General features: G+C 29.2%; 1 protein-coding gene and 1 long non-coding RNA gene across 9 annotated transcripts in view; one reads left to right on the top strand and one right to left on the bottom strand.

Moving 5' to 3' along the window:
* The window catches only part of LOC143222823 (protein retinal degeneration B-like), a 118582-nt gene that overhangs the window by 85358 nt on the left and 14388 nt on the right, over positions 1-18836 (top strand). For 6 of the 7 annotated variants that reach the window (XM_076449915.1, XM_076449926.1, XM_076449904.1 and 3 more), the window contains 9 exons: positions 448-617; positions 3494-3664; positions 4706-4864; positions 6619-6767; positions 11343-11459; positions 13435-13551; positions 15745-15893; positions 16194-16343; positions 17874-18057. In XM_076449915.1, coding sequence (XP_076306030.1) covers positions 448-617; positions 3494-3664; positions 4706-4864; positions 6619-6767; positions 11343-11459; positions 13435-13551; positions 15745-15893; positions 16194-16343; positions 17874-18057 — 1366 coding nt within the window. The remainder of the gene's footprint in view (positions 1-447; positions 618-3493; positions 3665-4705; positions 4865-6618; positions 6768-11342; positions 11460-13434; positions 13552-15744; positions 15894-16193; positions 16344-17873; positions 18058-18836) is intronic. The other variant, XM_076449932.1, reaches the window with a different exon arrangement.
* Positions 3380-18836, bottom strand: part of LOC143222858 (uncharacterized) — a 27536-nt gene continuing 12079 nt past the window's right edge. The window contains exons 2-4 of one of the 2 annotated variants that reach the window (XR_013012542.1): positions 17549-17645; positions 4732-4954; positions 3380-3683 (exon numbers count right to left, since the gene is read on the bottom strand). This is a non-coding gene — a long non-coding RNA (uncharacterized LOC143222858). Of the gene's footprint in view, positions 3684-4731; positions 4955-16092; positions 16587-17548; positions 17646-18836 lie in introns of those variants that run through there. The other variant, XR_013012543.1, reaches the window with a different exon arrangement.

Raw genomic sequence — 18836 nt, 5'->3', positions numbered from 1 at the left:
CATCAATAATGTGTTATTCTGTTCTCAAGTGAAATCAGCAACAGTCAGTGTCAGTAATAAATGGCACTAGTTAACCTGAGATGATAAAAATCTCACTTGAAGTAAAAAATCTATCTTGGGATGGCTGGTATGGGTATTAACACTTTTACTAATAAAGCAGAGAACAATGTTTCAACCTTCTTAGGTCATCTTCAGGTTAACAAAGAGCTAGTTAGTAATGTCTGATTCTAGCCATTAAAATAATCAAATTACTTAATAACTACTTTTTTCAACTACAATATCTAAGGATATAGATCTAATGTGAAAGATGAAAATATTATTTTATAGCTATTTACTTCATGGTTTAATTCCCTGAAGTCAGTTTGTTTCAAATAAATTACTGCTGTAAGCTCTCTTATTTTTATTGTATAATGTATAAGCTTGTTTATTGTTTTGAATATTCCTTAGCTATACCAGACTTCTGTCAGCTCCTCCACCTCGTCGTTGCAGCTCTGCTTGTAGTGACTATAGCACTCATAACAAACTGGATTTCGAAGTTAGTGATTTCTTCATGTTTGGCTGTTCTTTAGGAATGGTGATGGCCTACAGAAAGATGCTATCATTGGATGACAAAAATAGTGCGTTCAAAAGAAGTTGTAATGTTCAAACAGATCTTTTTTAAAACAGTGATATGTAGTTTATAGTATTGATATTTTCTTTGACCTTTTATGCATTTTGTTTCCCTAAATTTAGTAAATGACTTATGATTAATTTTTCTTTGCATATGACTTTGTTATAATGTTATTCTTTGCATAGACTCAACTATACAAAAGTAACTGCCAGAACAGAAATATCAATAAGTATTTTTAATAGTGAAATGGTAAGGAATTTTTGATTGAGATACGTTACCCTTTATTAGGAATAAACATTTTGATCATGTAAACATTCACTGCCCTAAAACAGCTACATCCACAAATATATTATGCAAGTAGTAATTATGAAATAAATGTTATAGGCTGTGCAAGAACTTAGTCTCAGATAGTTTACTTAATATGGTTCAAAACAACCTTACACCCTATTTTATCACTTCAAATTTTCATCTCGGACATATCTGAAAGAAGAAATACAAAAACCTAATTCAGATTTAGTTCAAAATAGTAACATTTTCTGAGGAGTCAAAAACTTTTCTAACACACAAAGAACTTTCATGATTAGTGTATATAGTATGTTACTTAGGGTAAACTGAGACAGAAGTCAAAAATACTTTAAGATAAAATTGTGTGATTTCTATGAATTGAATATGAACAATTTAAAAATGTAATTACTGTTGCCCCATATGAACTCACATGACGATTACTGATGTTTAAATGGAATTTAGTGTGATGAACTACATTCATACCGTCCACACTGTGGAACTGTGACAATCAAGAATTAACTAGTTTAGTGATATTGCTAAAGTTCATATAAACAAACACACACATACATATATTTGAATTGCAGGCCCATACAAGACAATTGTACACAAAAGCCATATTGTTACTGGTACGAGCACAAAATTACAGCTTAACAGACATATCAATTAAACACGGGATCGTAGCAAGATAGAAACAATGAATTAAAACTTATACTCAATATCTTATACATTCTGACTCTTACATTATCAAAATAAAGACACTCTTTGAAAGTTTCCAAAAATAAACAAATCAATACTTTGTTCAACCAGCAGTCCCCAATTCAAATTCCAAAGCCTCTAGTGTCTATTTTAAGCAAATCTACATGGTTGTGATCTCACTAACCTTAGAGTGAATCTATTTATAGGTATTCTTATGCACTTGGTTTACAATGATGGCATAATTATAATGTAAGAAAATTGTGAAGATATATAACATGTATGAAGGCAATATAACAAAACACTGAAATATACAAATGCATACATTATCTCAAGGGTAAATATCAATTTTCATATATTCAAGTACTGTGCATGAGAGAACTAATTGTCTATGGAGATGAACGTGTGTGATTGGGTTTCCTGATCGTTTCCCAATCTGGATCAAACCAGATTCATCATTTAGAAGGGCATAAACTCAGATATTGTTAGGTTTCAGATTCAAAAAAAAATTGAGCCAGCTGTGACTACAGCTACCTAAAATACATTGTAGTTAATTGTGTATGTGGTGGAATTACTATTGTATGATCTTCATTTTTTCTGGAAATATTGTGAGGGAACAAATAAGTAGCATTAAAACAATACTAGTAATATAATTATAATGTCTTATGGCAGTTATAATTAATCATAATAATTATTTAACAGCTTGTAAAAGGTATTCTCATCGTAACAATTGTTGTTGTAACGAATGGCTCGTATAAATAGCGTTGTGACTTGCTGTGTTTGTGGTATCCCAACTAGTCTGGTAAGCTTTATATTGAGTGAAAATGATTGGCAGTGGATATGACATACCTTGTATGTTCAAAATAGTATTGTACACTTTTGTTCTTCTTGAAGAACCTGAAGGGACCAAATAAAGAATATATTGTTAAAATTATAATAGGCCTATTATGACAAGTATATTAATTATGACAATGCATTGATAGCTTAGAAAAGTTGTTCACACTACAACAATTATTGAATACACAAGACAATGTAAGTGTAAAGCAAATTTCTGGAAGACTTCTATCAAAATATGAAAAAGAAGCTTTTAGTTTGGAATTTTAGTCCAGTTCCAGAATATTCCTCAGTAGAAGACATGGTTACCAATTTATGATTATCAGTTTAAAAGTTATTTTCAAAAGACACACGTGATTGTAGGATCCCAGTGTGAATATAATAACTGCTTTCAAACATCAGTTATGATACTGTTGAAGATGTGAGCAAACTGTTTGTTTAGATGATAGAAAATGTATAGCTCAATAATCTTTGTGACTTTCAAAAGAAAATATAGTGCTAGAATATGTGAAGTGAAAGAGAGTCTTAAAAATTAATACTTTGACAAAGTAAACAGAGACAAGGATGTTCATCTCTTGAAAGTGTAAAAACAAACTTTCATGAATGTTGGAAATGATAAGGATTGATGAAAATTGCAATTGAATGTTACTAAATCATTTAATTTTTATTTAGGTTTGTTGTTGAATTCATTCATTGCAGAAAAAATATTATTAATATTAGGTAGTCATTTCTGATTAAAGTAACCTATTTTCAACTCTCAGTGTTATTGAGAATAAAATGACTCCTGCTTTGTGTTTTATTTTATCACTTAAAATATGTTAATTATGTTCATTGTATAAAGACCTATTTTTTTTTGTGCACGAGTTGAGTATTTTTATTAGTGATGGTTACAAATTTTCTTAGCCTACATTTTGGTTGTACAACTATGGCATGTAAAAAAACAACAAAAAAAACAACTTTTGTGATCAGTTAAATATACTTATTTATGGAAGATTACATTTAATTTAGACATATACAGTAGAAGTCATATATTTGATTTAGGCTTTTAATTATTTTATGTTGGTGCTTCAGTTCCACCTCCTCGACCATTTTGCAACCAGGTGTATAACCTGTTTCATCCAACCGATCCTTCGGCGGTTCGTATTGAACCTCTCCTGAGTGCTAGATTTTCTCATTTACCACCAGTTAATGTTGCACGATATCAGAAGTATCCTCTTGGAGATGGTCAACCAATTCATCTGTGTAACTATTATTTATATTCCTAAAATAATAATAATAACAATACTTCACAATTTTATTTCAGCATAAATTATTGTCTAATTGTATTATGTTTATTTCTTATGAACCTCTGTTTAGAATAAGATTTTCAGGAAACACATATTTAACCTATCTAAACTAACTGCTTTTTCTTTAATGTCTCATTTTATATGCATGTAAGTGTAATACCAAGCTTCATAGAAAATGCCTTTAATAATATTGCCAGTTTTTTGTTAGCTTCAGTACTATTTAACTCGGTAAGAAAACTATTCACTTTGAATAATATGTATGTCATTTTTATCTTGTTTAAGTGGAAAAAATTCTCTGTGTGTGAGTATAATTTTGTTCCACTTGGTTAAAATAACCATCTGTAAATGTAGTAAAGAAAAAGTTTATCAGTCTTGGAAAGTCTGTTTTAGTAAAAATGTTCTGGAAAAAAAACCTTTTAAAGATATGCATCTATGTTTTTTCAAAGCATGTGTTACTGAAATATATGTAACTGTCAGAATTTATTCAATCACTTATCTAATTTTGATATGTATTATTGGTAAATTTTGAAACTTGCAAATATACAATAAGTGTATGTGTTGATATTGTACTGATGTTGCTTGATGAACATACTGATTTAGTTATAAATTTTTATTTGATTGGCAATGTGTCGTAGAACTCAGTGTTAGAATACTAATACATTTTATTTTTCAATGGATGCTTATAATCTTTTTATCAAACTTGGAATTTAAATATATTAATTGCCTGTCATATTTTGTTCTATTTCTTTATATTTAGTAGACCATTTTTAACAGTTATTAGATGGTTCAAGATTGATACTATCATTTAGATGCAGTTTCATTCATTACTTTTTAAATCTATTTTGTCTTTCTTTTAAAAACAAATTGTAACAGCACAGAGTGATCAAGTAGTCTTCTGATTCTATCATTGTTAATACATCTATGTGAAACTTGTTGATATGCCTTACTAATCCCCTTTTTTTCCTTTTCTTTTATGTATATACCATTTTTTCTATAGTGGAATACATACAAAGTCATGCTCACTTGTTTACTGATGGTGGCTTCGCTGTATCCCAGTGTATGTATAGTACAGTGGGTAGGCGAACCAGTGAGGCTAGCATCACTAGCACAATGTCTGGCATCAATGAAGCAGTACCTCTCTCAACCATATCTACATGTGAGCACCTGCTGATATGTCTATTTCTTTGCTAGATTTGCTTCTTTTTTTGAAGTCATCTTGTATTCTCCTTTTTCCTGGCATGCTTATCTAAGAGGTGAAAGAAATTCAGATTGAACAATTGAAGGCCATATGTAAGGCAGCAAAACTTAATTAAATTATTTCTAACTATTAAAAGTTTCCTATATAATAGCAAAAACTTCGATCTAGTAATAAATATGTTTCTTTTGGTTTTGAATTTGGAACTAAATGAATATTTTATGATAACTCAAAGATGTACATATGTTATAACATTATACTTCAGTCATTTGTATCAGTGAAAAAGTGAACAAAATAAAATATTAAGAAAACCTATTTTTTTATTTAACCCTGTCTTGCCCAATTTACATGAGAAAAATTAACTGCATTTTACTTACCTTACTATAACTGACCAAATATAGGTTCCCAAAGTAAAATGCAACTGTATGTGTATTTTTTGTATCTGCTAAAGAATAATTCTAAGTGTTACTACGAACATTGCAAGTAATAACTTATTTTTCAGCTCGAAGTATGATACTGTTTCATACTTCTTCGTTATAAAATGAAGTAAGCAATCTAGGTTCAGTGCTAGTGATATTATATAAGACTTATATCTGTTCCAAGTTTCTCAAATCTAACACATATTTTCAAAAGTTGCAGTGAGGTAATGCTAAAAATTCAATTTTCTATTACAACTGACCATACTAGTGTCTACAAACACACCCATATTTTTTCTTACTGCAGTTTTTTTCTAGCATATGTGATCAAAGTATTGATTAAATATATTTCTGAAAATCCTTACCACATGAAAGATTTCATAGCTTAATTAAGTCCAATGTATAAACATCTGATAGCAAAATTAAGTTTTTAAACTGGCTTCCATTTGGTACTGCAGGGGTCTCAATTAAGTAATGATCAGATTTATTTGTTGGGAAGGTTTTTATTACAATACTTAGAAATGTCTGAGCAAAAAAAGAATTAATGGTTTATCAGTGTTTAAAGTCAAAACCCAAATTACTGTATGTGAAATTTATGAAATGACAAAACATTTTGTTGCTTTTGAGAAAATAAGAAAGATTTTTAGAGTATCTTATTTGAGACTTCTGAAATGTCATCATATAAAACTAATAAACAAGCAGTCATTAATTTAAAAAGTTTACAATTTGAATTTTTGGAAAATTATTTTCTGTAGAAAATAATAGACTCTTAAATACAATAAATTGCCTCTATGCCAAAATAATGCCTTTTGTATTTTCAAACATTAAAGAATAATCAACTCTTACAAACACTTCTCTTCTTATTTTGTTTCAATTTCTGGATCTGTTTTTTGAAACAAATTTTCATTCTTCAGACACATTTTTATTGTCTTCAAGTTCATATGTATGGAATAAATTTTATTTTAAAGGTATTAATCATTTTAACTAAAAGAATAATTTTATCTATCAATTTATAATATTACATTAACATGTATGTCTTTTAAGTGCAAACAGAGTTTAGGTTTATTTTTTTCATTGCAAGATAGAGTAATGTCTGAAAGTTTTTGAATGTATAGTATGAATTTCATTCTAAAGTTCTGTGCTGGTTTTTATACAGTTCTCTAACATTAAGCTCAGTTAAATTTTTTTATGTTATTCATTTCAGTGTATAATAATATTTTAATATTTTTTCTCTCCCTAATTTTTACTTATTTAATTTTTAACTTATTAAATTTGCTACTGTTTTATTATGTCACTTAGTGACACAGAAATGGTGGGGAACAAAACGACTGGACTTTGCTCTTTACTGTCCAGAAGGACTAGCTAATTTTCCAACAAATGTTCTTCCACACCTCTTTCATGCAAGTTACTGGGAGTCCACTGATGTCATTTCTTTTATCCTTAGACAGGTATGGGCTGTAAATTATTTGTTTTTATTCTGCAGATGGAAAATAGTATTTAGTACTTTACTACACTAACAGTTTTCAAAGCCACCAAAGAAGTGTTGTAAAACCAATAGACCTAATATTTATGATAAAAAGCATGTTAGACTACATGGTCATTTCTTATTGATTTGTTCATTACAGATTTTATCATCAGGTTAGTGTTTTTATCAAGTTGCAGTTTATTTATAACTGAAAGTGACTGTATCAGTCCTATGTTATACTATGATGCTCATACCTACAATTTTCACACTTTTTCACTTTTATTTTTATGCACACATTCATGCCCACAACTACCTCATGAGAGTAAGTAGCTGAAATGTAAAGTTGTAGATATAAACTTGGTCTTAGTATTGGTTAAATTTATCATTTCACTTGGGTTTGATTGATGACTTGGAAGGGAGGAGCCTAATTAATCCTCTAACTATGGACATTTTTTTTCTATGCATGATGTTAAAAGATTTTACTGAATTACATTACATTTATTGTCATATCATATGAAGAAATGTGGCATCAAGGTGTAACTAATAACCCAAATTTTAATATTAAATAACATTGAAGTTCTTAATTTTATAAGGCAGTATTAACATGCATTGCACGAACTAAGGGAAGTCATTTTTACTGTGGGGTTGCTGGTTGCCAAAACTTTTTCAATGTGGAAACTATTGAAAACCATGTATTTAGACATATCTTGAAACAAGAAACTATAACAATTTTATTTTATTTAATTTTTTTACAGAAATTGAATAAATATAACTAAAGTTATGCCACTTTGTTTCCAAGTGGATGTGTATAATCAAGCATATTGACATAGTAATACAAATACTATGGGATGGTAGCTATTTGACTCTTCTTCATCAGCTGTAACTGTATTCAAGAAACTAATGACTCTAGTTGGTCATTTCTTGAGAACACATTACTGGAACATCATATTTATGCCACACATTAAGATTCCAGACTTCATTTTTATAGTAATAGTGTAGCTAAATTCAGACACAAAGGACATTGTTGTATCTCCATAAGATTGCTGTATTTCCCTGGAAGAGTTAATGTCAAGTGTACCATGTTTTTTGTACTTTTCTGTGAGGGTTTTGATACATTGTTAAATCTCTGTGTTGGACGGTACATCAAACCAATCAGGATATTTAGATCACAGTTATTCAAGCATTTTTCTGGGATATATTCTATTCTGCTTGTCCTTTCTTCAACATTTCAACAACATTTTCCTTGAATCAATCTATATACTTTTGGCTATAAGCCTTACAATGTGGTAGACATGGTGCCCAACCAAATGTAAATTCTTCCACAAAGTATCTCACCATTACTGTAGGATATAATTCATCACATGAACAACCACAACAGCTGCAATTGAATCATATTCCATGATGCAGACACTTGCATTTACATTTTAAATACTCCATTAGACTTCCTTTACTATTCCTTACTACATTTTTCTTAATCTGGTCATCAGCAGAATCGTTGATTCAGTAAAAGTGGTGCCAAATGGCTGAATTTCAGCCATTGAAAATTCTCACAAGGTTAGAACAAAAATAAAAAGGCACGATAGGTTAACATTTCTTGATCAATAACAAAGACTTCTCCTCGGCTCATACAACACATTAAAAAAAAATCCCCAATTTTTTTTTCAATATGCAAATTGTGGCATTTGTTCTCTAGGTATCCACTATTCTCTAATTTAGTTATCACAGTTCCAAAAAGTATGAAATTTAATCTAAATTACTCCTTATATTCTTGTCATCAAACAAACAAAACAGAATGTTTGTAGCCTTTAGTCTTATTTGATTATAAAGCCATAAACTAGAAAATCACACCTTTTTTACATCCTCTCTTTCCCAATTTGCAAATAGTTCTCTCTATTATTTAACACTACACCATTTGTAACCAATAAAAAACTAAGGTTTTAATACATCAATTGACATACTATATTATTTTGTTTTTTGTACATACAAAATTGTGTATTTTGTTTCTATTTCAAAATTTATTTCAACATGAAACACAATGACAACTTAGCTAAATTTTTAACATACTTTTCACATAGTTAGAAAGCCATAAAAACTGTGACAATTACAAGAACATTGTCTGTTTTTTTATTATATGCTGTTATAATCCTGTGTTTTTTGTGCATTATTTATTTTGTACAGTAGTACCATTACAATAAAAAAGTAGGAAGGGTTAATTTTCATCAACAGTTGACAGAAAAAAAGAAGGCCCAAGTAAGCACTATATTTCTTGTTCTTCATGTGCAATATATATTTACTATTATAAAAGTATCAGAAATGTAAAACAATTAGAATTTTTTAGGTTAGATAATGTTAGATTATGTAAAATAAAGAAGAATAAAAAATTTTCACAAAGTACACTCATGAGCAACTCATAAGTAGCTTGTGCAATGTGTAATTCAATAAGGTGTGTGACACACATGCTCACCAAGTGATTTTCACTTTGTGTAGTAGGAATATTAGTCACAATATTAATTCAAAGAGCAAGAAAGCAATTAAATTTATGTAGGAACAGATACATACTATTACAAGTTTGAAACTATTAAGGATAAAGAAATGTAGTTTTGTGTTACACTAGTCATTCTAGAAAAAACAAAGGGGTTATTTGGTTTTATTTCAATTTTATTGGTAGTTAAGAGGTTGGTTAAAATGACCCACCTTAGGTAGAGTTATGGTAGAGAATATAACAGAAAATATAAGTTTTACTAAAAAAATTTCATATTTATTTGGGAGGTTTTAGAGATTATATAAATGAAATTTGAGGTAAAAGTATTTTTACTTTAAACATGAAAATCGCTTAGCACTTGGGCCAGTCAACACTTTGATCCCATATATTCATGTAAAAATGTAGTAATAAATATACTTTATTACAAATTCTGATTTTTGTCTACACAAAACTCTTAGTGATTACAGGAGGTTTGCAAAATTTCATGAAGATACACAAATAATATTAGAAGTAATAGTGTGGAAATAATATAGGTCAATTTGGCATACATTTATAATTCAAATTGACTAAGTCCATAGCAATAGAATGAAAGGAAGGATGTGATCAAATTCACAAAAGCAATATTATTCTTTAGTAGCAATGAAAATAGATTGCAGTGAGTTACAAAAAAATTAAGAAAGCAAGAATATTACAATGATGATAAAAACAATTTTACACTTGTTTGCATTTCTAAAAGTCTTTTAAATGTTCATACTTAAAAGTATAAAGCAATGAGAACATTACAACCAAGAAACATCAGAAGAGTTAAATTATAGTTAAAAATATTTGAGCATTTACAATTTGTATGTTTTTCAGGTATATGTGAGGCATGTTTATTGCCAGAATATGTTACCATGTATCAAGTCATAACATTAATTTTTAATAACCTAAGGTTCTGTTTATGTAAGTCAAATAATATGATAGTACAAAAAATGTTGAACGTTATTTTCTTATGAACTAATTTAAAGTATTGGTTAACCCTCTAACTGTAAAGCTCCTTTAACACAATACTATTAATATAAATAAAATAAACATCTGAGTCTGTCTTATGATATTTTAATTTGAGTTCTTATATTGTTAAGGAGATGTTTTTAAACATCTGGCCCAACTGATCAGACAAAGATTCTTATTCATGACAGTTTGGATAGTTAGCCATAACCATTATGAACTTGTGAAAAAGTACATTTTGATGTTTTTTGGAAAATAGTAACTATAGTAGTTTTTTCTAGTCAGGGCAACCCATCAAATGAATGGCATGTTTATATTTTACTATACATCATCTATGGAAAATTATATTTTAAATGTAGTATAATTTAGTGATCACTGGTCAGAAAAATTCTTTCAAATAAGTCTGTTTCAAGTGGTATCTTTTTTCTTTGTGAACTTCAGTACATTCAAAGTTATAGTTATAATTTTTTATGTTTATTTTTGAGAAACATTTCTTTTCCACAAAACTTGTTATTAAAGCATGCTATCCTGAAGTAATAAAATTTACTGCAAATTCAAGTTTACTCACATACATTTTTGGGAAGCCCTCAGATTTTTTTTATATGACAAAAATGTATGTCTAATATTAAGGTATTATGAAATTCTAACATTTAGAATCATAAAAAGGTTGTCCACATAAGATGTATATTCTATTATATTCATTATCAGTATCTGGCAAGAAAAATATGTCAAGAGAATTGATCTATCTGATTTCTTGGCCAAGTGAGTTTGAGAAAGAAAATAAATGAAAAATTAACTTGTATTCAAATATCTGACAAAGTTAAGTGTTTTTGATCAATTAGATATTTATTTCTGATGTTATCTACAATTTTGCAACTATCCTTGTATTCACAGAAATATATTTATTTCATTTAAGAGACTCTTTCCTGCACATGTGCTGACTCTCATAGGTCAATGTAACAAATGAAAGTCAAAAATAACTTATAAATTTTTGTCATTTCTCAATTTACATGAAACGAAATAAATGAAATGATTTTTTAAAATTGAAAACCACAATAAAAATAGATTAATCTTTGGATGTTTCCAAAGGTTGTGAAATCAGAACTATTAATACTTCAAGGAGAAAATGAGAAGGAGGTATCGGTCTTCATTCCTTCACAGCCTCGAGAAAAATGGCTGAAGAAAAGAACATCCATAAAGATTAAGGTAAATTACTGGTTGAGTCTGAGTTTAAATTTTTTTAGACTCTGAAGGTAAGAAAATGAGTAATATTTTAATCAGATGATGTATCCCAGAATTTTAAAATATATTGAATATATGTTTCTGGAGAAATGTTCTCATATTTTGTCTTAAAGATAAGAAAGGTATAGAACCATAAAAGTTATAACTTTTTGTTACTTTAGAAATCTTGTGAAAAAAATGAATAAAATGGGTTAAAAAATGCAAGTATTATGTGATTATTCTTACTGTGATGTATGAAAATAAACTTTACCAGATTGTAGTCATATGTTGACAGCTTATATTTTGATGGGCTGTCATCAGTGCTACATCAGCATAATGTCTGTAAAAGTATGTGTTGCAACATTATTCCCAGCAGTAATATGGTGAATGCACTTATATCTCAAAGAATAGAAGAGCCAAATGAGAAACATGTAGAAATCAAAATTTTGGCTTGTGAAGATTACTTCATATGACAAGTTGAAGAAAACTTTATATTACAATAGGAGCTGTATGGAAACTAAAGAGGATATTATTGATAATAGAAGCAATCAAGATAGAAAAGTCAGTCTTCAAAAATGATATTAAGCAACTCAGAGTGTGCTTTTTAAGTGTTGTGCAACAATCCAGTATAGATATTTTTTAAAACTCCATTATAGATCTTGAAGATAACCTAGCTGCCAAGTACAGGTGTAGAGACACCCATTGGCACAAAGCTGCTTAATGGTTGTGCAACTCCTAAAAAAAAATATGATAAAAAGCATTGCTTAGGAGATAGAAACAAACAAATGTTCTGAAATGAGCATTAGAAGTTAAACAATTGAATAAGCAAAATATACATAAATCCAAATTGTATGGCAACAGTTAATGATAGTTTAATGACAGAAACATTATTCAAATTGCAACTTGAAGCTAACAATCGGTGTTTGTGTTTTCCATAAGTGAAGTCTGCTGCATCCTTTCTTTAATCTTACATTTATTAACTGTATGTATTGGTTAAAATTTGTAATATCTGTTTTTATTATTTTTTTCATTTTCTGTTGTTATTACAGAGATTGCTTTGCGTCATTAACTTAGTATATGGAGTCAGGACGAACCCAAATCTCCTAAGCTGGCCAAATCTTGTGAGATATTGAGAGTTTACTGTTAAAAATATCATTGACAGCAAAGGTACTTAACTGATGATGAAACAATGCATTCTAACCTTCACTAGTAAAAATGGAAATTTCATAACCTCATCTTATAACCAGGCTGCTTGCTTTGATTGTAAGGTAATATTAATTTAAACCTACAGTAGAATATGGTGAGAGACCAATACAAGTGTTATTTGATAGTCAAAGAAAATTGATGGCAACCACAAAACTGACAGGCACAAGCCTAATTTTGTCCATCATTTCATCCATTTAAAAACAAAGAATTTTGTTTAAAGATTCATCTACTGGTAAGACAGTAACCTTAAGCAAGCAGCAAGCCTGATATTTGTATAAGTACGATGCCACACAGTGTGCAGTGTACAATAATTAAGAGAAAATTTTGCATTATAATTCTTGGAATAATATTGTATTTAAGTTTCAGGGTGGCTAGAAATGATGCAATTCCATCAACCTTACCAATATGCTGATTCTGAGTCTCTACTAAACAGTGAGAATACAGTTAATGAGTGTTAACAATTAAATGGTCAATTTATCATGTATTGCATAATATTTGTATTTTCACTGTTTAGTTTAGGTTAAACTGAAAGGTTATGATATACAACATTGAAAATAATTAATGAAAAGCACTCATGTATGTGTGGAACTGGTATTATGATTTGTTTTGAGTTATGCTAGTTCTCATAGAAAAGTTATTTATAATGAAAACTTCTCATTTCAACAATAATAGCTACATTTCTTCTACTGTACTTCTCATCAGTTTACTTGTATACTTTTAATTGTATTGTATACTTGTTATTCATATTTTCTAGAATGTGACTGCTAATCATCGGGCAAATGATGTGATTGTTAAAGAAGGTGATCCTCAGACTTTAATTGCAAAATTCCTGTATGGTCCATTAGACATGGTTTCCTTAACTGGAGAAAAGGTTATTGTAGTTTGAAATGTTGATCTTTCTATTGTTTGTTCGTAATTCTCTAACTGTTGAAAATCATTCTGTAATTTCTGTCATTAGATATAAGACAGGTTAAGAACAAGAAAAAGAGTTATTTTGTTTTAGAAGATAAAAAATTAATTGAAGAAAAATATATATCTCTGTCTATTTGAAGTTAAGCATGCTGCTGTGTCACTGGAGGGCTATCTCTTTGTCACTCAAACATGATTCTGATATAGGTTGAGTATTTTAGAGCATTACTTCTAGGGGGGTTTGTGTCCTACACCATTAACCAGTACAAATTTATATGCAGTGTATGTGCATATACAATTATCATACTGGTCTAAAGCTCATTTCCATGTAATATCCAAGCCCCATTTCATGCATCAGAAAAAGATAGTGAGTTTAACATTACTTTCACATAACATATGCTAAGTGTATATAATGCTCCTTCTTTGATTTGGCTGTGGGGTTACATCTTTTATATAACACCAATAAGAAGTAGTAGTAATAGTATGTACATGCAACTTTATTTTAAGATGATGTTTGCAACATAAATGTGTTAACTGTCTTTGAAGGTAGATTGACCATAGTGGAACATGTTTTTGTGCAAACAGTAAAAATGGCTGTGGTTGCATAACATTACACTAAATATTATACTAATATTTTGTATCGGTGTACGTTAATTAATTTGTCAATTTGTATGTAATAGGTTATATTTCTGTTATTTCTAAAAGGAACACTTCTATCTGTGATACAATATTTTAACTTAGGTTCTTATTTTGTTCACACAAAGTTTATATTCATTACAATTTGTATATTCAATCATAACCATTATGAATTTGTGAAGAATTACATTTTATTGGCATTTCTTAGGTAAAGTATTGCCACCAAAAGTTTAGCACTTTTAGAAGGGGTATGTAACACCTGTTTCCAATACAAAATATTCACACACTCAGTACATAAAGTGTGTTCAGGTTGGGGATTTAGAACTTCTAAGATGCAGATATCCTTGTATTTAATTGTATTGGAAAACAAGGGAAAAGATCAAACTGGGGCACTAAGTCCATCTAGAAAGAATATTGCAACAAGTCAATTCCCCAGTCATGATAAGCAGTGTAACATCTTGTAATAGGAATAAAACATGAACAAAAAGTCAGTGACAAACCTGTCCATGTGTCCCAGGCAATAGTATACAGCATAATCAAATGTATTTCTATATGTAAAAGAAACCAGTATGGTATGGGTTCACCAAGATAGGTCATACCTCATGTTAAATTGGTGCAAGCAGCTTGAGAAAGAAATAGATATCTACATTATTTTATGTGAAGACATACCATTTAAGTTTCTAGAGAAAGTTCTGATAAACTTCTGTGTTTTATCAGTTGAAACAGGCACTGCAAAACTATCACTCATATGCTAGATGGTTAAAAGAAAGCAAGTAAGGAGCAGTGGTGTGCTTCAGATATAACATCCCTATGATCAAGTTTATTTTGTAATGTAATCTAGACTGTAGAGCTATAGTCAAAATGCCCAATTTGTAGATAGAGCTTGAACAGATGTAGTTAAATGTACTACAGTGATGTGATAAGGCTCCATAATTCATATTAGTATAGTGTACACAGCTTCTGTATAAGTTATCAAACTATTAAGGGTTTGACTAGACTTTCTGAGGTTATTGTTAATAAGTTCATTTTCTATACTTCATTATAAAAGTGATTACTCTAAAAGTAGGAAAAACATTTTTGATTCTGCATGACATATGGACTTGAAAGTTATTAACATGTAATTCTGTATTTCTTTCCATTACACTACAATATCTAAAGTTAAGGATGTTAAATATCACTTCAAAACTTTTTCATTATGTCACATATCTATGGAATGATTGCATCAGACAGTTTATAGCTAAATAATATATTGTGGTATAAGCATTCTGTTCTGAAAAAGAAAACAATTAATGAGAAACTTATCAAAAATGCTGATATAATGATGGTTGGAGTCAAGAAAAAGAAATCAGTAGCTAAAAATGATGATAATAAGAATAGATTACTTAATGTATTTAATGGGATTCATGTTTCTTACACAGATTATTTTAATATGAGAATCAAGCTAACAAAGTTTGATATGTTTAGAGCTATAAATATGCCACTCATGATTTGTTATAAATATTTTAATGTTTATGAATAGATTGACATTCATATTATGAAAGATCCTCATTCATGTGAGTGGACATTCTTGAAGACAGAATCATCAGACAAGAATGGTAGAATCTGCTATACTATTCCTAAAGAAAAAGCATTAGGTTATGGGGTATTTCCCATAAAAATGGTCGTAAGGTGAGCTTTCTATTTACGCTTAAATGTTCATTTAATATGAATAAATTATAAATTTTTTGTAATAGAAGTAAAGGCATCATGTACTACTTAGACAGTGATGTTATTCAAACCAGTATTATTAAATACACAGGTATATAAAAATTAATAAATGTCTAACTTTTTGGTTTTCCACCAATACTGAAAAATTATAAACAAAGCAGAAGATTTATCTATATTTAATATTTATCCAGTTTGTGACCTTAAAGCATTTATGTATTTCAAAATACACTGTTTCTAGAAATTTCTGTGCATTCTGTGTAGGGGAGACCACACTTCTATTGACTTTTTCCTGGCAGTTGTACCACCAAAAACTGAATGTGTTGTCTTTAGTATTGATGGTTCCTTCACAGCCAGTATGTCTGTCACTGGAAGAGATCCTAAGGTTCGAGCTGGTGCTGTGGATGTGGTCAGGTAATTTTTTTTCAGTTGACAAAGAAAACACTTTTTGACATCAGTAGATTGGCCTAATGGTTATGGCACTCATCTTGAAGTCTGAGGGTCACAGATTCAATCCAGTGCCCAAACATGCTCACTTTCTCAGCCATGAGAGGTGATATAATGTGATGGTCAATCCCACTTTTAATTGGTAAAAAGTGTAGCCCAAGAGCCGTAGGTGAACAAATGTTCACTAGTTGATTTCCCTCTAGTCTGTCTCTAAAAGTAGAAGTAAGTAGTGCAGATAGCTCTTATGTTGCTTTATATGAAACTTATAAAAACTAACACCAATAGATCATCAATTGTAGGCAATCTTTACTTGAAATATTTACTACTAAAGAGTACAAGAGCATTTAAGACATGGTTATTTCAGATCCATTTGGGTAGTTGCTATAAACCCAGCAGTGTCAGGATCTAAATATACAATCCATTCATCTCAAAAATGATTATTTTCAACTTTCAATACATTTCAAGATCAGAGTTGAATTAAGATTTAGTGAAGTCCTAGGCTCAGGTAATATTTGAGAATAATAATAATAATAATAATAATAATTTGCTCTTTCTTCTATTCTACTAGCCTTATTAATCATAATATATTACTTGAGTGGCTCTAGGTGGCCTATGTGTTCAAGATATGTTAAATGTGAGCATCCTGTTGTCAGATAAACATTCATCTTTTTTTTTTTTCTATTCAAAGTTAACTGATATGGATCACTAGGACTAAAATAATTATTAATCACTTTTATTAATTATTACTGGTGCCAGCTGATGTGCAAATAAAAATATTCAAAATCTTAAAGTTCCTCATTATATATAACCAGAAGAAAACATGAAATCAAGCATACATTAAATTAATAAGTTTAATTAAACATTGTTTAGTAAAATAAATGAGCTTCAGTTTTAAGAAAGGTTATTTTACTTTCAAAATTTGTATATTTCAAATAATGTTATAATATTATGACTCAGTATTTTAACTTTGTATAATAATGGATAAATTCAACAATATGACACACCATTAAATGTCTATGATATTTAACATCTTAAATACTTTATATGCCAAGATAGTTTCTAGAAAGTGTTCAAATATTTTTCAACATTGTTATTACCAGTTCTGTTTCTGTTTATTTGCATAAAGAAATGGTATGAATCGAGTTTAAAATCTAAAATTATCATTATCTTACCTGTTTCGAGCTTAGCTCATCCATGGAATAGATTACTTCAGGTCTAAAATGTTGAGAAAGCATAAATCTGGTTTGCATTCTGGGTAAATCGTTTCAGCTATCATTAAATAAAAAGGAAAGAGATAACATGTATCAAGTGTAAGCAGAGTTTCAATGGTCAAATTAATTGTATTGATGAATAATAAAGAGAAACTTTAAACTTTCAGTGTAAAGACAATACTAAAATTTAGGTAGAAAATTTAAAATGGGAAAAGATGTATCAAATTGCTGTTTAGAAATAGTTTGAACTCACTATGGTCACATTTTTTGTTAACATTTTACCAAGACATTGGCAAGAATTGGGATATCTGATTATCTACATTACTGGCCGTCCCGATATGCAACAACAAAGGGTGGTTTCCTGGCTCTCACAACATAATTTTCCTCATGGACTGGTTTCTTTTGCTGAAGGACTCTCTACTGATCCATTGCGCCATAAAGCAGAATACCTTCGACACTTGAAAATGGATGTAAGTTCCCTTTTCTTTAAATAATATTACATGTTCCTATCTACCTTGTACTCAGTGTTACTGCATTTATTTTACTGCTTAACCTTGAATGTTGTTTAAAACTTTATAATAATTGTTTTTATAAATAATGAAGACATTTTTATATCCAGTTGAAGCATACTTTATTATAATTGCATTGAAATTTAATACAACTTGTATTATTTACATTTTATTTTCATTACAATTATTTCAAAATAATAAACTTAATTTTCTTTGTTTGTTACATATTTCAAGACCAATTAAGTTTATGTTACTAACAGATATCATAAAAAGGGGTTTTGGGGACTGTTGTATTCATGTAATAAGAATAAAATTAATTACAATTTGTACTTGACCATTTTGACTTCTTACATTTTTTCTCTTTAAAAGTACTTATCATTTGTTGTGTTATTTTCTAAAAGTTAAGCCTAATAGTTTCATATTAGTTTGCAATTATAGTTTCAAAAACTTTATACTATTTTTCTTTTTTTTAATTGTTATGATTTTCTCTACACTTCAAAAGATGTCTTCAATTTCCAGTATATCATTAAAAAACACTAAGATTTTAAATACATAAAGTAACTCTCTAACCAGATAATATCAAATCACCATTTATTCCATCAAACTAAATTCTTTAATTAGAAAAATATTGTTTATTGTGTTATAGAATAGACTGAATTAATATTATTACTTAGTTCATATGATTTGATATGCATGTACAATAATAAGTCTGTGCAAAGCTAACCTAGAAACAATGAACA

This window comes from Tachypleus tridentatus, chromosome 1 (genome assembly GCF_004210375.1).
Source record: "Tachypleus tridentatus isolate NWPU-2018 chromosome 1, ASM421037v1, whole genome shotgun sequence".
NCBI lineage: Eukaryota > Metazoa > Arthropoda > Merostomata > Xiphosura > Limulidae > Tachypleus > Tachypleus tridentatus.
Note: the sequence above shows the minus strand (reverse complement) of the source record. Positions and strands in the feature narration are given on the sequence as shown.